Source organism: Hemitrygon akajei, chromosome 9 (genome assembly GCF_048418815.1).
Source record: "Hemitrygon akajei chromosome 9, sHemAka1.3, whole genome shotgun sequence".
In the NCBI taxonomy this organism is placed as follows: domain Eukaryota; kingdom Metazoa; phylum Chordata; class Chondrichthyes; order Myliobatiformes; family Dasyatidae; genus Hemitrygon; species Hemitrygon akajei.
Window position 1 is genome coordinate 155,581,165 of NC_133132.1, and position 22,004 is coordinate 155,603,168.

The 22,004-nt window shown below is 40.4% G+C and overlaps 1 protein-coding gene across 2 annotated transcripts in view; it reads right to left on the reverse strand.

Moving 5' to 3' along the window:
• Positions 1-22,004, reverse strand: part of LOC140733681 (uncharacterized) — a 52,809-nt gene that overhangs the window by 14,199 nt on the left and 16,606 nt on the right. For both annotated transcript variants that reach the window (XM_073057364.1, XM_073057365.1), the window contains 5 exons: positions 16,356-16,540; positions 15,461-15,615; positions 12,091-12,253; positions 10,239-10,397; positions 599-766 (listed from right to left, as the gene is read on the reverse strand). In XM_073057364.1, the coding sequence (XP_072913465.1) occupies positions 599-766; positions 10,239-10,397; positions 12,091-12,253; positions 15,461-15,615; positions 16,356-16,540 (830 nt within the window). The remainder of the gene's footprint in view (positions 1-598; positions 767-10,238; positions 10,398-12,090; positions 12,254-15,460; positions 15,616-16,355; positions 16,541-22,004) is intronic.

Sequence of the window (22,004 nt, forward strand, 5' to 3'; positions counted from 1 at the left end):
GGAATACAAGGTGTTGCTCTTCCAACCTGAGTGTGACCTCACCACAACAGTAGTGGAGGCCATGGACTGTTAATTAGTATTGATTGGTAGATACCACAGACTCAAAACACACTGGACCATGAGAGCTGGCAGACTACAAAATGTTGCAATAGAGAATTCCAGCCTGTAACGTGAAAACCAAGCAATATCTTTGTGATCTGCGTTGCAGACACCTACAACTATGCATTCTTTATTCCTACATTTAAAAAAAATTCTTCCCAACTGCCATCAGCAATGATAGAGGGTGTAAGTGAACTAATAAAATTTCTTTACAACCTGAAGGGGCGTGTGGTTTTACAGCACAAGCAACTCAGGTTCAATTCCTGCCACTGCCTGTAAGGAGTTTGTACGTTCTCCCCACGATTGCATGGGTTTTCTCTGGGTGCTGGGTTAAATCGGGGGTTGCTGGGCATTGCAGCTTGAAGGGCCGAAAGGACCTATTACGTGCCATATCTCAATAAATAAATAAATGCAGTTAGCCTCTGTAATATGAAGGGAGAGAGTTTTTTAGTTTATGACTAATAATGGAGAATGACTATTTAGATTAAGAATAAGATACCTGCTTCTGTAAATCAGTAATGAGTTCGATTAACAGAACCTTGTCTCTTTGCAACTGAAGGTCCTCTTCTTCGATATTTGCAATTCTGCTTTGCATCTCAGCTATACGACTGTGAAGAGTGTCTTTGTTCAGTTCCAGCAAGGTCTTCCCCTGTTCAAGGAGCAGAATCTGTGGGAAGCCATTTAAAGCGAAGTTAGAATTATTTCAGACATTGTCCTCTACCTATCTCATGAATAAGGAAAATACATATTTCAATTTAGCTAGAATGGATGAAGATTTCGTCTTGAATAAGCCAACAGAAAAGAAATAATTCATCACTTTCTCATCATATTTCATTAATGCTTGTCAATCTGTTTGTAAAAAGAAATAATACACATCAGCTTCAGAAGAGTTTTCAGGCCATTACTTCCTACAAAGTGAAATCGAACTTCATGAATGGCTGCGATGCTTCAGTTCCAGATGAGTTCAAAGCCTTTTATGCAGACTTGGAAAGTGAGAATAAAACTACACCTGTGCAAATCCCTGCAGCATCTGGTGACCCTCTGATCTCTGTCTCGGAGGCCGAGGTTGGAACATCTTTCAAGAGGGTGAATCCTTGCAAAGCATCAGGCCCTGATGGTGAACCTGGTCGGCTCTGAAAACTCGTGCAAGTCAACTGGAGGAAGTGTTCAAGGACACCTTCAATCTTTCTCACTGCTGCAATTAGAGGCTCCTTCTTGCTTGAAAAGGGCAACAAAGAAGATCAAGGGGAGCTGCCTTAATGACTATCACGCAGCTGCACTCACATCTACTGTGACAAAGTGCTTTCAGAAGTTGGTCATGGCCTGAATCAACTCCTGAAAGGATCTGGACCCAATGTAATTTGCATATCACCACAACAGGTCTACAGTAGATGCAATCTCACTGGTTCTCTGCTCAGCTTGGATCACCTGGACAATAGCAATATCTACCTCAGGCTTCTGTTTATTCATTATAGATCAGCGTTCAACACAATCATACTGTTAGTTCTAATCAACAAGCTCCAAAACGTGGGCCTCTGTATCTCCATCTGCAACTGGATCCTTGACTCCTTCACAGGGAGACCACAGTCAGTGTGGATCGGAAATAACACTCTCACTGACAATCAACACAGGCGCTCCTCAAAGATGCATGCCTAACTCACTGCTCTACTCTCTTTATGCCCATGACTCCGTGGCTAGGCAGAGCTCAAATCCCATCTATAAATTTGCTGACGGCACAACCATTATCGGCAGAATTTCCGATGTTGGTGAGGAGGCATACAGAAGTGAGAATCAACAAACTCATTCACAAGGCCAGTGATGTTGTGGGGGTGGAACTGGACTCTCTGACGGTGGTGTCTGAAAAGAGGATGCTGTCCAAGTTGCATGCCTTCTTGGACAATGACTCCCATCCACTCCATAATGTACTGGTTAGACACAGGAGTACATTCAGCCAGAGACTCATTCCACCGAGATGTAACACTGAGTGTCATAGGAAGTCATTCCTGCCTGTGGCCATCAAACTTTACAACTCCTCCCTCGGAGTGTCAGACACCCTGAGCCAATAGGCTGGTCCTGGACTTATTTGCACTTGGCATAATTTACTTATTATCATTAATTATTTTTGGTTTTATTTTGCTATATTTCTACTCTATTATTGGTTAGTGCAACTGTAACGAAACCCAATTTCCCTCGGGATCAATAAAGTATGTCTGTCGGTCTGAGACAGATCAGCTGGTTGAGTGGTGTCACAATGACAACCTGTCACTCAATGTTGCTAAGATCAAGAAACTGATTATAGACTTCGAGAAGAGGAAGTTGAAGGAACACATCAGTCCTTATGTGAGGGATCAGCAGTGGAAAGAGTGAGCAATTAAAAGCTCCTTGGTATCAACATCTCTGAAGATCTATCCTGAGCCCAATGTTTGAATCCAATTACTACGAAGGTATGAGAGCAGCTATATTTCATTAGGAGTTTGAGAAACTTGGTATGTCACCAAACACCCTTGCAACTTTCTACAGATGTATAGTGGAGAGCATTTTAACTGGTATGGAGGGGCTACTGCATGGGATCGGAAAAAGCTGCAGACAGCCAGCTCCATCAGGCCCTCCCAAGCATCAAGGACACCTTCAAAAGGCAATGTTGCATCCTTCATCAAGGACTGAGCACAGCTAAGCACAGCTCATATTCAAGTTTGCTGATGACACTGCTGTCTTAGGCCGAATCAAAGATAGTGATGAAACAACATATATGACGGGGATTGAAAGTTTGGCTGAACGGTGTCATATTAACAACCTCTTACTGCAGCAAGACCAAGGAGATGATTATAGACTTCAGGAGAAGGAAACCAGAAGTCAGTGAGCCAGTCCTCATTTGAGAATCAGAGGTGGAGAGGATTAGCTACTTTAAATTTTGTCGGCTCCATCTTGGGTACTAGCCGGCCAAGTACCCAGGACATCTGCAAGGAGCGGTGTCTCAGAAAGGCAGCGTTCATTATTAAGGACCTCCAGCACCCAGGGAATGCCCTTTTCTCACTGTTACCGTCAGGAAGGAGGTACAGAAGCCTGAAGGCACACACTCAATGATTCAGGAACAGCTTCTTCCCCCCTGCCATCTGATTTCTTTTTTTTTGTAATTTATTTTTTTTATTGAAGTTCATCAAACAAACATTTCCATAAGGTGTATTTCAGACATTGTACATATATATCATATAATCATATATATCACAAAATCTCCACAAAGTATTTATCTGGGGTATACACTTATAGAAAAGAGTGGAAAGAAAAAACAAGCAAAAGGGAAGAACTATGTACAAGTAGGGAGTGATTTTTTTTTTACAACAGATTCATTGATTTGTGAGAATAAAATCAGGCCCATGAGGCATTATGTAGTTAAACCATTTTTCCCAGTATGAATCAAATTTGTTCCAGCTTATGATTAACAGATGCTGTTATCTTCTCCATTTTGTAAATGTCCATTGTAATTTCCATCCATGTATTTAAAATTGGGCTCTCCTGTGATAACCATTTCCTAGTAAGGATCTTTTTACCAGCCACCAACAGTATATGCATTAAATATTTATCTCTTTTCAACCATTCTTGAGGTATATACCCAAAATATATGGTCTTACTCTCTAAGGGTATTTCACATTTAAAGATGTCTTGTAGGGCATTGTGTATCCCCCTCCAATAGTTTTTGATAACAGGGCAGTCCCAAAAAATATGATAATGATTTGTATTTTGATTTCCACAATTTCTTCAGCAAACAGGGAGGTTACCATCATAATGGGATTTCTGAGAGGGTGCAATAAAATATCTTATCAAGTTTTTCCATCCAAACTCCCTCCATTTTTGTGAATTGGTACACTTCCATTGATATCTCCATATTGTCCATTCTTCCTCAGATATAATTATCCCTCCTTCCTTCTCCCATTTTGTTTTAATGTATGAAGTCGAATGTGTTTTAAGATTTGACAACCCCTTATACATGCTTGAAATGATTCTACTACCATTATCTGAATTATATGCTTTTCTAAAGAGCTCTATCAAGCATGTATTTGCCTTGGTTACAATTTTAAGCGTCTTATTAATATGTTGTCGCATCTGTAAATACCGATAAAAATCTTGTTTTTCTAATAAGTGTTTCTCTTTAAGCATTTCAAAACTGAACAGTGTTCCTTCTTTCATTATGTTGCAAAGAACTGTTATTCCTTTAGCTGCCCAGTCCTTAAATCTAGCATCCAATTTATTTGGTGTAAAATCAGAGTCATATGCACACCATTTGAGAATTGCAATATCTCCCTCTAGATTATATTCTTTTATAGTAGTTTTCCATATTTTAAGAGTCAATTTCACCCATGCGTTATCAGTAGTATTTATGTACCTTTGCAGGTTGTTATCAGCCAAAATTGCTTGTAAGGGGATGGGAAGTACCCGCTCCTCAATGTTTTTCCATTGAGCGTCATATGATGGGTTGCACCAACATATCACAGCTCTCAACTGTGCTGCAAAATAATAATCTCTAAGAGAAGGCAAGCCCCATCCCCCCTTTTCCTTTGCTAATTGCAAAGTTTTGAGACGAACTCTAGGCCTTTTACCCTGCCAAATATACCTTGATAGCATCTTGTTCCATTTATTGAATTGATTTTGATTAATCTCTATTTGTAGGGTCTGAAAGAGATATAACAGTCTGGGCAGTATATTCATTCTAATAGACTCGATCCTTGAACTGAGACTGAAAAAAGGAATCAGGCTCCATCTTGCCACATCTTCCTTAATTTTTTTTAATATAAAGGCTGAAAATTACATTCTGATAATTTTGCCAAATCTTTTGGCATAATGATGCCCAAATATTTGAAAGACTCTGTGTGCCATGCCCAGGGGTATTGACTTTCAATTTCTCTTGGTGGGTTATAGTAATATGAAAGTAATTGGGTTTTATCTATGTTGATCTTGTATCCTGATAATTGACCATATTGTTCCAAGGATTGCATCAATTTAGGTAAAGAGTATGTTGGTTGCCCTAGATAGATCAAAATGTCATCCGCATAACAAGCCAATTTATGCTCTGTCCCTTTAATAGTAATTCCCCTGATATCTTCATTTTGTCTGATTTATTGAGCTAATGGTTCCAGATATAACGCGAAGAGTAGTGGTGACCATGCACAACCCTGTCTCGTGCCCCTTTTTAGGGTAAGACTATTTGATAAATATCCATTGATTTTAATCCTAGCAGTAGGATTGTCATATAGTGTCTGTATAGTTTTAATAATTGTGTCTTGGAAACCAAATCTATCTAAAACTCTGTAAAGAAAATTCCAATTAACTGAATCAAATGCTTTTTCAGCATCCACACTTATCACTATTGCTTCTATTTTATTTTTTTGTATATGATCCATAATGTGAAGTGTCCTTCGTATATTGTCTTGAGTCTGGTGTTGTCGTATAAAACCTGTCTGATCATTACGTATCAGTATGGGTAGAAACTCCTCTAATCGTTTGGTCATGATGGAGGTAAATAACCTATAATCTACATTAAGAACGGATATTGGTCTAAATGACCTGCATTCCATTTTATCCTTGCCTTCTTTCGGTATAGCTGAGATTATCGCTTCCTTCCAACTGGGTGCCTTTTTTAGAGCCTAGTTCAGTGTGGGGAGTAAAACAGGAATTAACTCATTTTTAATTTCTTTGTACCACTCTGCCGTATATCCATCTGATCCTGGTGACTTGCTTAATTTAAGCCTACTAATTGCAGCTTTTAATTCAACTTCAGTTATGTCAGCAGTCATTCTTCTATTTTGTTCTTCGCTTAAAGTGGGTAACTCTACAGAATTCAAGAAGGTGTCAATTTGGATTATGCTTCCCCCTGGAACTTTGGAATATAGCGTTTTGTAAAACACTTCAAAAGCTTCTTGAATTTCACTTAGCTTATTTTTTTATCATTTTCATTCTTGGGTCCCTAATTCTATGAATTGTATTTTCTGTTAGCTTTTTTTTCAGTTTCCACGCCAGTATTTTCATAGATTTTGATCCACTTTCATAATGTCTCTGTTTCAGAAACATTAAGTTTTTCCTGATTTCTTGCGTAGCCAGATTATTTATTTCATTACTAATTCTTTTAATTCCCTCTAATGTATCCTGTGCCAAGTTCAATTTGTGTTTTTTCTCTAGTTCCTTCAGCCCATTTTGTAATTCCTCTAATGTTTTATTCCTTATATGAAGATATCGCTATAATTTTCCCTTTTAAGACCGCCTTCAGAGTATCCCATAAAATGGGAGGTGAAACCTCTCCATTATCATTAAATTCTAAGTAGAGACCAATTTCTTTTTTAATTTGTTCCTTTAAGTACGGATCATTGAGTAGACTTGAATTTAGTTTCCAAATAGTATTCTTTGGTTGTAGGTCAAAATCAACAGATAAATGTATAGGTGCATGGTCACTTACATCTATTGTCCCAATTCCACAGGTGTTTATTTTGTCTTTGTCTTTTCCAAATGTTATGAAATAGTCTATTCTTGTATATACAGAATGTGGAGCAGAATAATGAGTGTAATCCCTTCTGTCAGGGAAAAGGTCCCTCCATATATCAATTAAAACAACATCCTCAAAAAGTGTATTAACTTTCTTATGTAAAGATTTTGTTTCATTGGTTTTTCTATTGGAAGAGTCTAAGTTTGGTTGTAATTGTAAATTTAACTCTCCCCCACATATCAGGAGACCTTCTGTTTCCGTTATCATAATATCAGTGATTTTCTGAAAGAAACCAGTATCACTTCCTGGGGGTGAGTATATATTCAATAGAGTAACTGAATTGCCATCTATATTCCCCCTTACCAGAATATATCTGCCTTCTTTATCTCTCATTTTGAATATTTTTTCAAAATTTAGCTTACTTGAGATAAGAATAGCAACTCCTCTCCTATGCCCTGATTTATATGAGGAGAAAAACAGATTAGTGAAGCCCATGCTCTTCAGTTTTTTATGCTCATTATCTTAAATGAGTTTCCTGTAAATATACTACATGGGCTTGTTCTTTTTTCATTTTGGATAAAATTCTCTTACGTTTGATTGGATTTAATAGCCCATTTACATTAAAAGAAATGAATTTTACCTTGTCCTTAGCCATCTGTATTTATCTGTCAATGTATCATTGAAATTAGAATAAAACTTACTCGATCTACTCCCTGAACAAATAAGAACCAAGAAACTCAAATAATAACAAAAAGGGCAACGAACGTGTGATTCCAAAGCTGAGGTCTCTCGTAGATGACCCTGCGTTGAGCTAGAGGAAATGTCTAGCTGTGGGGGATAACCCCTCCTACTTGTGAGTTGAGGGCCCCCATTGCAGTATTCATAAAAGTCAGTGAACAAATCCATTACACAAAAAAGATTTCCGTGTACTCCTCCTATATGTACATACATACATACACACACACATACACACATATAGATATATACATACACACATTACACACAAACACATATGCACATAAATATATATATATATATATACACACACTCATTTTGGTAGGGAAAAAGGAGTAAGTGAGTGAATAAAGAATAACAACTAAGTAATATAAAATCCACATTATAATAAGTATTTCTCGAGATAGGTATATCACCATGTACTTTTGGTTCTGTTTAGCTTCTCAACATTTTTAAAGTTAGCCAAACCTTATGGCTCTTCTGAAGGGGGTGAGGACTGTCTTTGGGAATCTCCTGGTCTCAACCTGATATGTTTCTCTCGGCCTCCTCCTGTCTCCTGCCTTCTCGTTTCTCGCACTATTTCCCAAGCCGAGCGAGACAATTCCTCAGCCAGGCTTTCTTTCATTTTGGTCATGCTGACGGGCAACCCTCTGGCCTTCATGTCTGTAGTCGCCTCTTCCACTGTCTGGTACAACTGCGTCTCGTTGTCATAAAACACTCGAAGTTTAGCTGGGTACGGAGTTTGAAATCTAATCTTATTTTGCTTTAATATTCGCTTTACTTAGAAATATTCTTTGCGTTTCTGGAGGACCGCGGGGGAGGGGGAGGGGAATCTTGGTCAAAATATATTAATTTATCCTCTAAAAACACTCTCTTCTTACCCCAGGCCCTTTGTAGAATCTCTGCCTTGGTGTTGTATCGAAGGAATTTAATTATAATTGAGCGTGGCTTTCTATCCCCGGTAGGTTTCAGAATGAACGCGCGGTGCGCTCTTTCAGCTTCCAGCTCCATAGCTGGGGGAAGATCCAACGCATCCTGCAGTAACTTTCCGACAAACTCCGTCATAGATGGGCCCTCCGCTCCTTCGGGAACGTTGTAGATTCTGATATTTTTCCGCCGTGATCTTCCCTCCAGGTCAAGCAGTTTACCTTCTTGGTGATGTATTATTTTTATTATCTTGCTCAGTATCCGCTCCACGTTTTGAACGCGATCTTCCACCTTCTCAATGCGAGTCTCTGCCACTGCTATTTTTTGATTAACGCTGGCGAGCTCTGCCTTAATATCACGGAGCTGCTGCTTTATATCTTTCTGGACCTCCATTATTTCTTTCAGGATTTCGACGACATTCGCCGCTTCGACTGAACGAGGCCTAGTGCCTGCCTCGCTCGCATGTGGTCGGGTTGGAGAGCCGCCCGCTGCACTCCTCTCGGATGCAGGCTCCGCAGTGTTGCTTTTTTTTCTTCTCCCCATTCTTGCCCCTCTTTTCAGTTCAAATATTTTTCAAAAAATATTATATTTGACGGGTTAATGGGGCTTAATACGCATTTTTCTGGAGGAGCTAGTGACCTAAGCTGCCATTCTCGATGATGACGTCAGCAGGAAACCCTGCCATCTGCTTTCTAAATGGGCATTGAACCCTTGAACACTACCCCACTTTTTAAATATATATTAACATGGAAACATAGAAAACCTACAGCACAATACAGGTCCTTCAGCCCACAAAGCTGTGCCGAACATACATTATTTCTGTTTTTTGCATTGATTTATTTATTATTATTTTTTTTCTTCTATACTATGTTGCATTGAACTGCTGCTGCTAAGTTAACAAATTTCACAACACATGCCGGTGATAATAAACCTGATTCTGAAATTCCTCAGTGTTATTACTTTGGAGGACCCGTCCTGGACCCAGCACGTAAGTACAATTACGAAGAAAGCATGGCAGTGTCTCTACTTCCTTAGGAGTTTGTAGAGATTTGGCATGAAATCTAAAACTTTCCATCTACATGAAACACTGTCTCAGGAGAGCAGCACCCATCATCGGCGACCCCCACCACCCAGGACATTCTCCCTTCTCGTTGTTTCCATCAGGAAGAAGGTACAGAAACCTCAGGACCCATACCACCAGATTCAGGAACAGATATTGCCCCTCAGCCATCAGGCTCTTGAACCAAAGGAAATAACTTCACTCACCCCATCATTGAAATGTTCCCACAACCGATAGACTCACTTTCAAGGACTCTTCTTCTCATGCTCTTAATATTTACTGTTTATTTATTTATTATTATTATTTCATCTTTTTGTAGTTGCAGTTTTTGTCTCCTGCACTCTGGCTGAATGCCGTAGATGGGCGGTCTTTTGTTGATTCAGTTATGGTTATTACTCTATAGATTTATTGAGTATGCCCACAAGTAAATGAATCTCAGGGTTATATATGGTGATGTATATGTATTTTGATAATAAGATTTACTTTGAACATCACCCAGAACATACTCTCCTCTCACTGTTACCATCAGAAAGGAGATACGGGAACCTGAAGTCACACCCTCAACGTTTCAGGAAGAGCTTCTTCCCCTCTGCCATCCGATTTCTGAATGGATATTGAACCCATGTTCACTACCTCACTATCTGTTTTGCTGCCTTTTCACTCTACTTATTTAATTATTTTTAAAAATCTATATATTTCTTATAGTAACTTATTTTTTTATTATTATGTATTGCAAAGTACTGCTGCCTCAAAACAACAAATTTCACGACATATGCCAGTGAAATTAAACCTGGTTCTGATTCTGATATCAGTATTGAATAGGAGAGTAGCATGAACATAACACAATTCAGAATTTTTAGAACATCTGAGTACAGTAATAAATCAAAATCTGAATTTATTTATTTCCTGATATATTCCGTTTTCCATACATTTTTCACCAATTACCTTTTCCATAAGTTCCTTAAATTTGTTTTTCTTAATTTCCAGGAGCTCCTTGTGTCTCTTCAACTCATATTCCAGCTGCTGCTTGTGATCCTTTACAGTAATCAATTGAACCACACTTGATGTACGGCAAAGATCAGTCTCCTCTTTCACTATCCTCTCCTGCAATGCATTGTGCAGCAAAATCATCAATACAAAGTACCAAAGTTCAAAAGTTCTAAATAAATTTTATTATACGATTACATTTACAGATCACACACAGCCCTAAGATTCTTTTTCCTGCAGGCATACTCAGCCTGTGTATAAAACAGTAACTATAACAAGATTCAAAGAAAGATCAAATAGAGTGCAGAAGACAACAATGAGTGCAAATGCAAATATAAATAAATAGCAATAAATAATGAGAACATGAAATAACAAGCTAAAGTGAGATCATTGGCAGGTGAGTGTAATTATCCCCTTTTATTCAAAGGCCTGATGGTTGAGGGGTAGTAACTGTTCTTGAAAGTGGTGGTGCAAGTCCTGATGCTCTTGCACCTTCTACCTGATGGAAGCAGCGAGAAAAGAGCATGGCCTGGGTGGGAGAGAATGAAACATAACTAAAAGCACAAGATTAGAAAGGGAACAAGAGACAATAATCAGGAGTTAATTTGCTGGATTAATTTCTATAATGGAACACATCAATTTTTTTTACATGGGACAACCCTAGACGATTAATTTTGGTACAATCACAGCCTACCAAATTGCAGTCACAGACTTCTCGAAAACTTTGACTGGGAATATTATGTGGGCATGGAGCAATCTTTTTGTTGTATGATTTTCGAAAGGGGAGTTGGTCTGCAGGATCACTCATGCTTGCTGTGTTTGTAGGGTCATGTAATTCCTTCCTTTCCTGGTGTCCCAAGGGAAGTCTCTGCCACTCCGACAATGTGGCACGGCCAGTTGAATTCATTGGTTTTCTGTAACCTACTTCAAATTGCATTGCTATTTTTAGACAGCCAAGTTAAAACTTGAAAAATACGTATTCAGAAAACTGCAACATTTCATTTGGCCCTCCTTTTATGTGCTAACACTTTAGAATGATGTTATAGCTTCCTTTCTACTGATTGAAATTCTCATTTGTTCGGAAATTACTACATTTCTCTTCCTTTCAAAGAATTTTCCAGACCTTCCATTATATTCCACTGACTCCCGCATTACCAATACTCAGTGAAATTGATAAAGTAAGATAAAGATAAAGTTATGTTTCTGGATTAGAATCTGGAGCGCTGGATTATCGATCTGGGCTGCTGGGAAATTTAAATTCATTGAATTAAATAAAATCTGTAATGAAAAAAACAATACCAACAATTGTGACCATTAAAATACCTAATTTTTGCAAAAATACCTATGTAGTTCTCTAATATTCTTCAAAGAAGGAAATCTTCCATCCTTCACATCTCTCATCTGTCTTCTGAGGCTAAGCTGACCATTTTGGTTGTCTTTTAATTTCTTCCGAAGAGGTTAGGGCATGATTAAAGATGGCCAATAAATGCCAGCAATTAAAAAATATTGACCTTGTAATACTTGAATCTAAGTTATAGTAATTTATACCTACATTGGATCATGTAAATCACTTTTTAAAATCTTTGCCATACTTTAAAGCTGAAGTAACCACTACAGATGAAGCATCTTTCTTTTACATTGACCATTGAACATTGTAGATCATCAACCTAAGTATTGCTGATCCAAATTTTCTTTCATTCTATCAAACAAACTACAGTCGTCAAAAACATTAACCCAAATCTAACCTTATTCAAATATTCAGCACAGGGTACTCAACCTAGTTTTAAACACAGAAAGATTTTCTACATACCCTGTCTAACTGTTTTTTGAGCTCAAGAATCTGTGAATGTAGCTGGGCATTTTCCTTGATCAAAGAAGCACAATTATCTGTCATGTTACTTCTGAGGCAGCGGTCCTGTTCTCTCATCATCTCTTTCTCACGCAGCTGTTGATGAAGGAGACGGATCTCATCTCTGGTGGGGGAAGAGGATGTCACAATATCTTATGCTTTATTCTCCAATTTTTAATATCTATTACAATGGAAAATTGAAAATGACATTAAGACTGCAAGGCAGAGGAGCACAATCATGCCATTGAGTTTGCTCTGCCATTTCATCCATTTCTCTCTCAGCCTCATTCTCCAGCCTTCTCCCCGTATCCCTTCATGCCCTGATTAATCAAGAACCTATCAGCATCTGCCTTAAATGTACCCAGTGACTTGGTCTCCACTGCTGCCTGTGACAATGAATTCCACAAACCCACCACCCTCTGGCTGAAGAAATTCCTCCTCGTCTCCATTCTAAACAGATGTCCCTCTATACTGAGGCTGCACCCAGTGGTCCTGGATTTCCCCACCAAAGGAAATAACCTCTTCACATCCACTCCATCAAGGCTTATCACGTTCAATAGGTTTGAATGAAATTGCCCCTCATTTTTCAGCGAGTACAGGTCCAGGGCCTTCAATCGCTGCTCATATAATGACCCTCTCATTTCTGAAATCATTCTCATGAATTTCCTTTGAACTCTCTCCAATATCAGCACATTGTTTCTTAGATAAGTGGCCCAAAACTACTCACAGTACGCCAAGAGAGACTTCACCAGTACTTTATACAGCCTCAGCATTAAATCTTGCTTTTACATTCTAGTCCTCTTGAAATAAATGCTAACATTGCATCTACCTTCTTCACCACTGATTCAGCTGCAAAGTAATCCTTTAGGAAATCGTACACGGTGACTTCAAAATCCCTTTGCGTCTCGAATTAGGATATTGAATCCTAATCGCAGTGAAAGAGGTGCTTCAAAATGAAGTAGGGGAGGGGAAGGTCGTGGCAGGGGTGGTACACAGAATTTCAATCTGAATCACAAACTTCACTGCTCAGGTGCCAATGAAGATGCACAAGGTGTGAGATGTTGCACTTTGGAAAGTTAAATCAGGGCAAGACAGGGAGACGGGTAGGTTTCCCTGAAAGTAGTGACACAAGTAGACAGGCTGGCAAAGAATGTGTTTGGAATGTTTGCCTTCACCAGTCTGAGCACTAAGTACAGAAATCGGGATGCATGTTGCCACTGTACAAAATGACTTTTGCATCATTGCACGGTTTAGTTGACCATCCTAATGAGGTTCTCAGCTTGAAATATTGATTATTTATTCCCCTCTATAGATACTGCCTGACTTGCTGAGTTCCCCCAGCATTTGTTTTTGTGTGTTGCTAAAGATTTGCGTCATCTACAGAATCTCTTGCGCAGATCTGATCACTCTATTTTAGAACCGATGTAAGGATGCAGAAGATTCATGATGTTGCCAAGACTGGAAGGCTTGAATTATAAGGAGAAGTTGAATAGTTGGGGACACTTTTCCCTGGAATGTAGGGGTGGCCTTATAAAGGTATGTAAATGCATGAAAAGCATGGGCAAGGTGGATGGTCACAGTAATTCTTCCCAGGTCAGGGAAGGCTAAAACTGGAGGACAGAGACTTAAGGACAATGGGAAAAGATCTAAAAGGAAACAGAGGGGATTTTTTCCCCACACAGATGGTGGTCGGTACATGGAATGAACTGAAGAGAAAGCTGTAGAGATTAAGTGAATTGAATTGACTTTATTACTCACATCCTTCACATATGTGAGGAGTAAAAGTCTTTATGTTACATCTCCGTCTGAATGTGCAATGTGCAATTTATGGTAATTTGTAATAAATGGTATGTACAATATAGCATAGCAATACAATTGTATCAGCATGAATTAATCAGTCTGATGGCCTGCTGGAAGAAGCTGTCCCAGAGCCTATTGGTCCTGGCTTTTATGTTGTAGTACTGTTTCCCGGATGGTAGCAGCTGGTACATTTTGCGGTTGGGGTGACTCGGGTCCCCAATGATCCTTCAGGCCCTTTTTACACACCTGTCTCTGTAAATATCCTGATAGTGGGAAGTTCACATCTACAGATGAGCTGGGCTGTCCACACCACTCTCTGCAGAGTCCTGTGATCGAGGGAAGTACAATTCCCACACAGGGATGCAGCCAGTCAGGATGTTTCCAATTCTGCCCCTGTAGAAAGTTCTTAGGATTTGGGGGCCCATACCAAACTTCTTCAACTGTCTGAGGTGAAAGAGGCACTGTTGTGCCTTTTTCACCACATAGCCGGTATGTACAGACCACATGAGGTCCTCTGTGGTGTTTATGCCGAGGAACTTAAAGCTGTTCACCCTCTCAACCCCAGATCCATTGATGTCAATAAGGGTTAGCCTGTCTCCATTCCACCTGTAGTCCACAACCAGCTACTTTGTTTTTGCAACTTTGAAGGAGAGCTTGTTTTCTTGACAACACTGTGCGAGGGTGAGAACAATTACAAAGTGCAAAAGATATTTAGACAGGGACATGAATAGAAAAGGTTCAGAGATAGGTGAGCCAATTGGGACCAGCTTGGAGAGATACTTTGGTCACATGGCCGAAGGGACTAGTCATGCACCATGTCCACAAGCATTGCTTTCCAAAGAAAGAATCTTTACTTTTTGTGAACTGCAAGACATTGTCGATTTCCAAGCTCAGCTGCCGTGTGGTCATAAATAAATGGATGACTTTGAAAAACAAAGAACAAATTTAAAAGAACACTTAGTTATTGGACTGAGAGGAAGATAGTAGACTTTTCTTCTATAGACTGTATGCCAGCAATTATATAGAGAATATTAGGATATCATATCATCATTCACGTTAAGGGAATTAAAGAAACATTATTGCCGGTGGAGGAGAGTGATGGGAAGTGGCTCATGAAACACTCAATGCAGATGAAGAGGAGCATGTTTAGACTGCTGGGCTCCGCCTTTGTACTTGCATTAATTACCATTATTGTCAAAAATAATCTGCACGTTGCTATTTGAAAGCCAATAGCTATGCATATGGGGCCTGACGGTTGTATATTTGCCAGCATGCATTTGCTCTCATCGTGAGCTACTCACTGCCAGGAAAATGTGGGAAATTACTCACCTATGTTGTATGTTATATTTCCACATTTTCCTGGTGTGCATCAGCTTACACGTTAAAATGTTAAATGTTGAAAGGAGTTTTTAAGGGGGTAGTAAAGTGCAGATTATTAATAAAGTGGTTTTGGGGTAGCAAAAGCAACTAAATCCAGCGTCTTTGACTAGCTAGCTCCTAGCTCACCAATTTTCTGTGTCTGAGACAGTACCTGTAATCACGTGTGATTTTATCCTGCATGGCAGCTGTGTTGGCACTGTGCTTCCCCTCCATTTCCTGGAGAGCTGACTGCACTTTTAAAAGCATGAGGCGTTTTTCCTCTAGTTGCGTCACAATCACTTTCTCTTGGTCTGATCTTTGTCCGATCTGGAAAGAGCCAATTTTAACAAATGAATGACATTTACATGGCTCTTCAAAATCAACTAACCACTTGTGTCTAAAATTTTGTAGTTGTTGCAGTTAGCGTGGCGTTTTTACAGATTGGAGCATCCCAGAGTTCAGAGTTCAATTCCAGTGATGCAGTAAAGAGTTTGTACGTTCTGGGTTTCTTCCAGATACTCTGCTTTCGTCCCACAGTCCAAACACCTACTGATTAGTAGGTTCATTGCTCATTGTAAATTGTCCTGTGATCAGGTTAGAGGGTTTCTCGGCAGTGTGGCTCATTGAGCATGAAGGGCCTGTTTTGTGCTGTATCTCTAAATAAATAAATTTAATCCCAAATAACTAATTATATTATTGGTGTGATTTTGAAGACGATTTTGCACTTCCCGCACATTGCTTACTATTCCCTGGGCTTTTAGATTGTGCTTTGGAAGTCGGCAGAAGACCAACCACTGGTGTTTCAAGAGACCATAATTTCTCCAAGCACATGTTTTGAGAGACCTTTAAGGGCCATTGACTAGATGAAGTTTACGTGTAGGTCACTTTTGAAATCAGCATCCCACAATCAGGAGGTGAAGCCAGATTTGCAAATTTATCTGACGCTGGAAACAATCAAACATATTGCTTCTCGCTTTACACAGATTTAACCTCCATTCAGATGCCTCTCCCTGTAATTTGAATGATCAGCGATTTAAACCTATCTACTGCAGACTTGCTGAACTTACTTGCTCATTTAACGTTATAACCTTGTGATCAGTGTTCTTTAGGTCAGAGATCTGCCATTCCAGTTCTTGCTCGCTCTGTAGTATTTCTGTTTCCTTGTGTGAGAGCTCCCTGTCTGTAAGCTCCTTCATTTTCTTTAGCTGTATAATCTCCTCCACAAGGGATTGCTTTTCCTTTGAATGGGAATCTGTGGTTTGTAAATAAGCAACATTCTTAAATATTACTGAGGAAACCTATCTATGTCAGACTACTGCAGGATGAATTGCCATACCTCTCGTAATAATTTATATTGCTAAAGGCATTATGGGCTGGATCATTCTCACCTCTTGCATGGGTTTAGACTATGAGGAGAGATTGAGTCACCTGGGACTGTATTCGCTGGAATTCAGAAAGATGAGAGATCTTATAGAAACAGATAAATTATGAAAGGGATAGATAAGATAAAGGTAGGAAAGTTGTTTCTACTGGTAGGTGAGTCTAGAACTAGGGTACATAGCCTCAATATTCATGGGGGTAAATTTAGGTCAGAGATGAGGAGGAAATGCTTTTCTCAAAGAGTGGTGAATCTGTGGAATTCTCCGCCCTATGAAGCAGTGAATATATTAAAGACATTTATTATTATATATTTTTTATTATATTGTAATTTGTCCTCTACTGTGCCTATTGTCTTGTTTATTAATTATTGTACTGCCCTGCACTGTTTTGTGCACTTCATGTAGTCCTGTGCAGGTCTGTAGTCTAGTGCAGTTTTTATGTTGTTTTATGTGGTCTAGTGTAGCCTTGTGCTGTCTCACATAGTCTAGTGTAGTTTTGTGTTGTTTCATGTAGCACCAGGGTCCTGGAGGAACGATGTTTCATTTTTACTGTGTATTGTACCAGCAGTCTATGGTCGAAATGACAATAAACTTGACTTGACTTGACAAGATTGGGTAGATTTTTGCATAGTAGGGGAATTAAGGGTTATGGGGAAAAGGCAGGTAGGTGGAGATGAATCCATGGCCGGATCAGCCATGATCTTATTGAATGGCAGAGCAGGCTTGATGGGCCAAATGGCCTACTCCTACAACACACACAAGATACTGGAGGAACTCAGCAGGCCAGTCAGTTTGGAGGCTACCCAAATGGAATAAGGAGCAATAATCCCCAATAAGGAGTTATTCCTCCAACCGAAGTGTGGCCTTATCATGACAGTGGCGGAGGCTATGAATAGACATATCGGGATGGGAATGGAGTGGAATTAAAACGGGTGGCCACTGGGGGTTCCCGCTTTTTCAGGTGAACGAAGTGTAGGTGCTCGGTGAAGAAGACTCCCAATCTATTTTAGGTCTCACCAATTTATAGGAGGCCACACCAGGAGCACAGGACACAGTATATGACTCACATGTGAAGTGTTGCCTCATCTGGAAAGACTGTTTAGGGCCCTGAATGAGGGAGGAGGTGTAGGGGCAGATGTAGCACTTGTTCTGCTTGCAAGGGTAGGTACTAGGAGGGAGATCAGTGGGGAGGGACGAGTGAACAAGGGAGTCATGTAGGGACCGATCCCTGGGGAAAGCAGAAAGGGGTGGGGAGGGGAAGTTGTGCTTGATGCTGGGATCCTGTTGGAGAAGGTGGAAGTTACGGAGAATTACATAGTGGACATGGAAGCTAGTGGGGTGGTACGCAATAATGGTCCCATGACAATGATTGTTCTTGGTAAATTTTTCTAGAGAAATCATTTGCCATTGCCTTCTTCTGGTCAGTATCTTTATAGGACAGGTGGCCCCAGCCATTATAAATACTCTTCAGAGATCGTTTGCCTGTCATCAGTGGTTGCATAACCAGGACTTGTGATATGCACCAGCTGCTCATACGACCATCCACCACCTGCTCCCATGGCCTCACATGACCCTGATCAGGGGTCTAAGCAGGGGCTAGCGAAGGGAAGGAGCGCCTTACACCTCCTTTGGTAGAGACGTATATTCATCCCTCCACCCTAGTGTATAATAGAATTTATGAACAATTATACAGAAAGGCTGACAAACACCAATGTACAAAAGAAGACAAAATATGCAAATAAAAAATAAATAATACAGAGAACATGAGCTGTAGACTCATAAGTTATAGAGTCCAGGGAAAGCAAACTGAAAACAAGAGACCCCTTCAGGGCTATAGAAAGTGATGTGGGTACTTAATAAGTGATCAGTAGAGTAAAGAGATGGCATGGAACATCACAACAGGCAGAATTAAGGAAACTCTCAGATTATTTTATAAGTATATTAAGGGCAAGTGAGTTACCAGGGAAAGAGTGGAGCTCATTAGTGGCTACAATGCAAGTATGGGTGGAGCCAGAGTATCAGGAAGGTCCTAAATGAACGGTCTTCACCTGCATTCACTGAGGTGAAATATGTTATAGGTGGAAAATTCAGGAAGAGGACACAGTGGAATTCTAGAACACAATAGCATGGAAATGGAGGTATTAGGCAGTTTAAAAATGGAAAAAGTGAACTAGTGGGTGCAAAGGCAGGATGGTGGCTAGCTTAACATGTGTGAGTGCCAGCGATTGGAGTTCAGTTCCCACTGCCCTCTGGAAGGAGGTTGTGCATTTACCCCATGACCCCATTGGCTTCCTCTGGGTGTTCCAGTTTCCTTCCGCTTTCCAAAGACATATGGGCATGCTTCACTGGTGCCAGAAACAAGGCGAAGCTTGCGGGCTGCACCCGGCACATCCGTGGATTATGTTGGTCATTTCAATACATTTTGCTGACTGCTTGAATGAACATGTAACAAATGAAGCTAATTTTTATGTACAGGGCTTAATGAAGTATGGGCCAGGCTGCTACAGGAAGCAAGGCATATTGGCACTCTGACAAAGAGTTTTAAATATGAATTGAAGACAGAAGAAGTGGTAACTCTATCCAAAAAGCAGAACAAGGATAAGCCTGGTAACTAACTTGAGAGTGGTTGTGGAGTTATTAGGAAAAAGTCCAGAAGGGCATTATTAATTTACATTGCAAAGGCAATGATCAATCAAAGACAGTCAGCATAGCTTTATTAGGGGAGATCCCACCTGACCAATTTGAAAATGATGGAATATGCTGAAGAGGGCAGTTGTAGTTAATGTAGTCCTCCAGATCTTCAGAGAGGCTGTTGACAAGGTTGCACGTGGGAGACTGGTTCAAAATAATTAGAACCCACGGAACTCAAGGCAAATTGGCAAACTGGATCTAAAACCGGCTTAGTGAAACAGTGGGTGATTATTTTCGGAATGGAAACCCTTGACAAATGGCATACTACTGCAATTTCTTGCTATTCATCACATACATTAATAATTTTGATATGAATCTAGGAGCTGTGATCAAGAAGACTTCCATCATCGAGAGGAATCATTAATTGGTGATGCTGTGCAAGGTTTAAAAAGAGCTGGAGATCTTTCAGAACATTTTGGCAGACTGCAATCATTCGTTAGTGAGGCCGCACAAGGTTTTAAAAGAGCTTGGGACCTTTTGGAACATTTTTTGCACACTGCAATCGTGATCTTTTTAGGCACAAAGCAAGGTATAAGTGGAGGAGCAATTTTTGGAGGGGGCCAGTATTAGAGTGGTTAGGCTTACATGAGAACAGGCGCTGGCCAAAACTTAAGCTTGAGCAGTCAGAGGTATAACAAGTGTTGGCAGGATGGTAGTTCAGATGAAGGACTATGCCTCCTGTGAGATGTTGGATTTCAATTTCCCTGATGACCGTATTTGTAGGAAGTGTTTCCAGCTGTAGCTCCTAACTGGCAATGATCCAGAAATCTGAAACCCTAATCCCTGTACTCTCATCCTACTCCTGCCCTGACTAGCGTGTGGTGCTGCGAGTAATCCAGACATTACTACCTTGGAGGTCCTGCTCTTCAACCTCTTCCCTCACTCCCTATGCTCACTACACAGAACCACTTTCCCTTTTCTGGCTATGTAATTGGTGCCAATGTGCACTATGACCTCTGGCTATTTACCCTCTTGAGAATACTCTGCTACTGTACTGAGATGTCCTTGACCCTAGTCAAGTCTCCTATCTCTATTGCATTACCTGATTTTACATCCCCTTCTGAGCCTCAGGGCCAGCCACAGTGCCATTGGCCTGGCTGCTGCTGCTGTGCCCTGAAAGTTCACCTGCCCCCTGGTTTCCAAAGGGGTATACTTATTGCTGAGGGGAATGGCCACAGAGGAACCCTGTGCTGACTGCTTATTCCCTTATTTCTCCTGCTTGGTCACCCATCTACTACCTGAAGCCACTTCATAACATTCTCATCTATGAGGTTTTCAGTATCTTTTGATGTTGGACTCAGTGTTGTCCTCTGCAGGCAGACGAGGTAAAGAAGACCCAGTGATTCTAATATTCCCTGAGTATCCCAGCTTCTGTGCCATTTCAGACAAGGTTGTAGAAGAGGTCCTGACCACCATTTCAAGGAACGCACCGAAGATCCCAAGGTTCTTTCATCCATCTCTCCTCTCCTGTGCCTTATTTGGGTAAAGTCCCACAGGCTTTGAGGCCTGAATAAGCAGCCTCTTAACACACATTCTGTACTGAAAAGAGCTTTTGAAAATTTGCTTTTCACATGGAGCTCTCCAGAACCATCTAGCATCGAGTCAAGGCTGCTTCACCTATTACTTGTGAGTCACCTCCACCTAAAGTACCTTCACCATTTCCTTCCACTCCTTTCTCCCTCTGATTCTTGAAGGGTCTCACCTCTGATGGCCAAGTCATTGGGTATATTTAAATAGGAGGTAGAAAGGTTCTTGATTAGTAAGGGCCTCAAAGGTTACAGGGAGAAGTCGGAAGAATTGTTTGAGAGGAAAATAAATCAATCACGATGGAATTGTGGAGTAGACTTGATGGGCTGAATGGCCTAATTCTGCTTTGATGGTGCAAGTTGGACACAGTAATAGGAGACAGAATTTAATCCTGATTAATAAGAAATGATGTGCTTTGTGCAGGGTGGGACATACACAACAAATGGACCATGGACTCATCTCCACCTACCTGACTTTTCCATATAACCCTCAAATTCCTTACTATGCAAAAATCTATCCAACCTTGTCTTAAATATATTTACTGAGGAAACCTCCACTGCTTCATTGGACAGAGAATTCCACAGATTCACTACTCTTTGGGAAAAGCAGTTCCTCCTCATCTCCATCCTAAATCTATTCCCCGAATCTTGAGGCTATGTTCCCTAGTTCCAATCTCATCTACCAGTACAAACAACTTTCCTGCCTCTATCTTATAATTTTATATGTTTCTATCAGATCTCCTCTCATCTTTCTGAATACCAGTGAGTGCAGTCCCAGGTGACTCAATCTCTCCTCACAGTCTAAACCCCTCATCTCTGGAATCGACCTGGTGAACCTCCTCTGCACTGCCTCCAAGGCCAGTATATCCTTCCTCAAGTAAGGAGACCAGAACTGCATGCAGTACTCTAGGTGAGGCCTCATGGATTTTGGTGTACAAATCCAAGGATCCTTATAGGTGGCAGCAAAAGTAGTTAAGGTGTTGATGAAGGCTTATGGGATACCTGGTTTTATATCCATGACACAGAATGCAAGAGCAAGGAGTTTATGATACACCTTTATAAAACGTCAGTTAGGCCCCTGCAGAACTATGTGCAGTTGTTGTGACTGCCATGCAGGAAA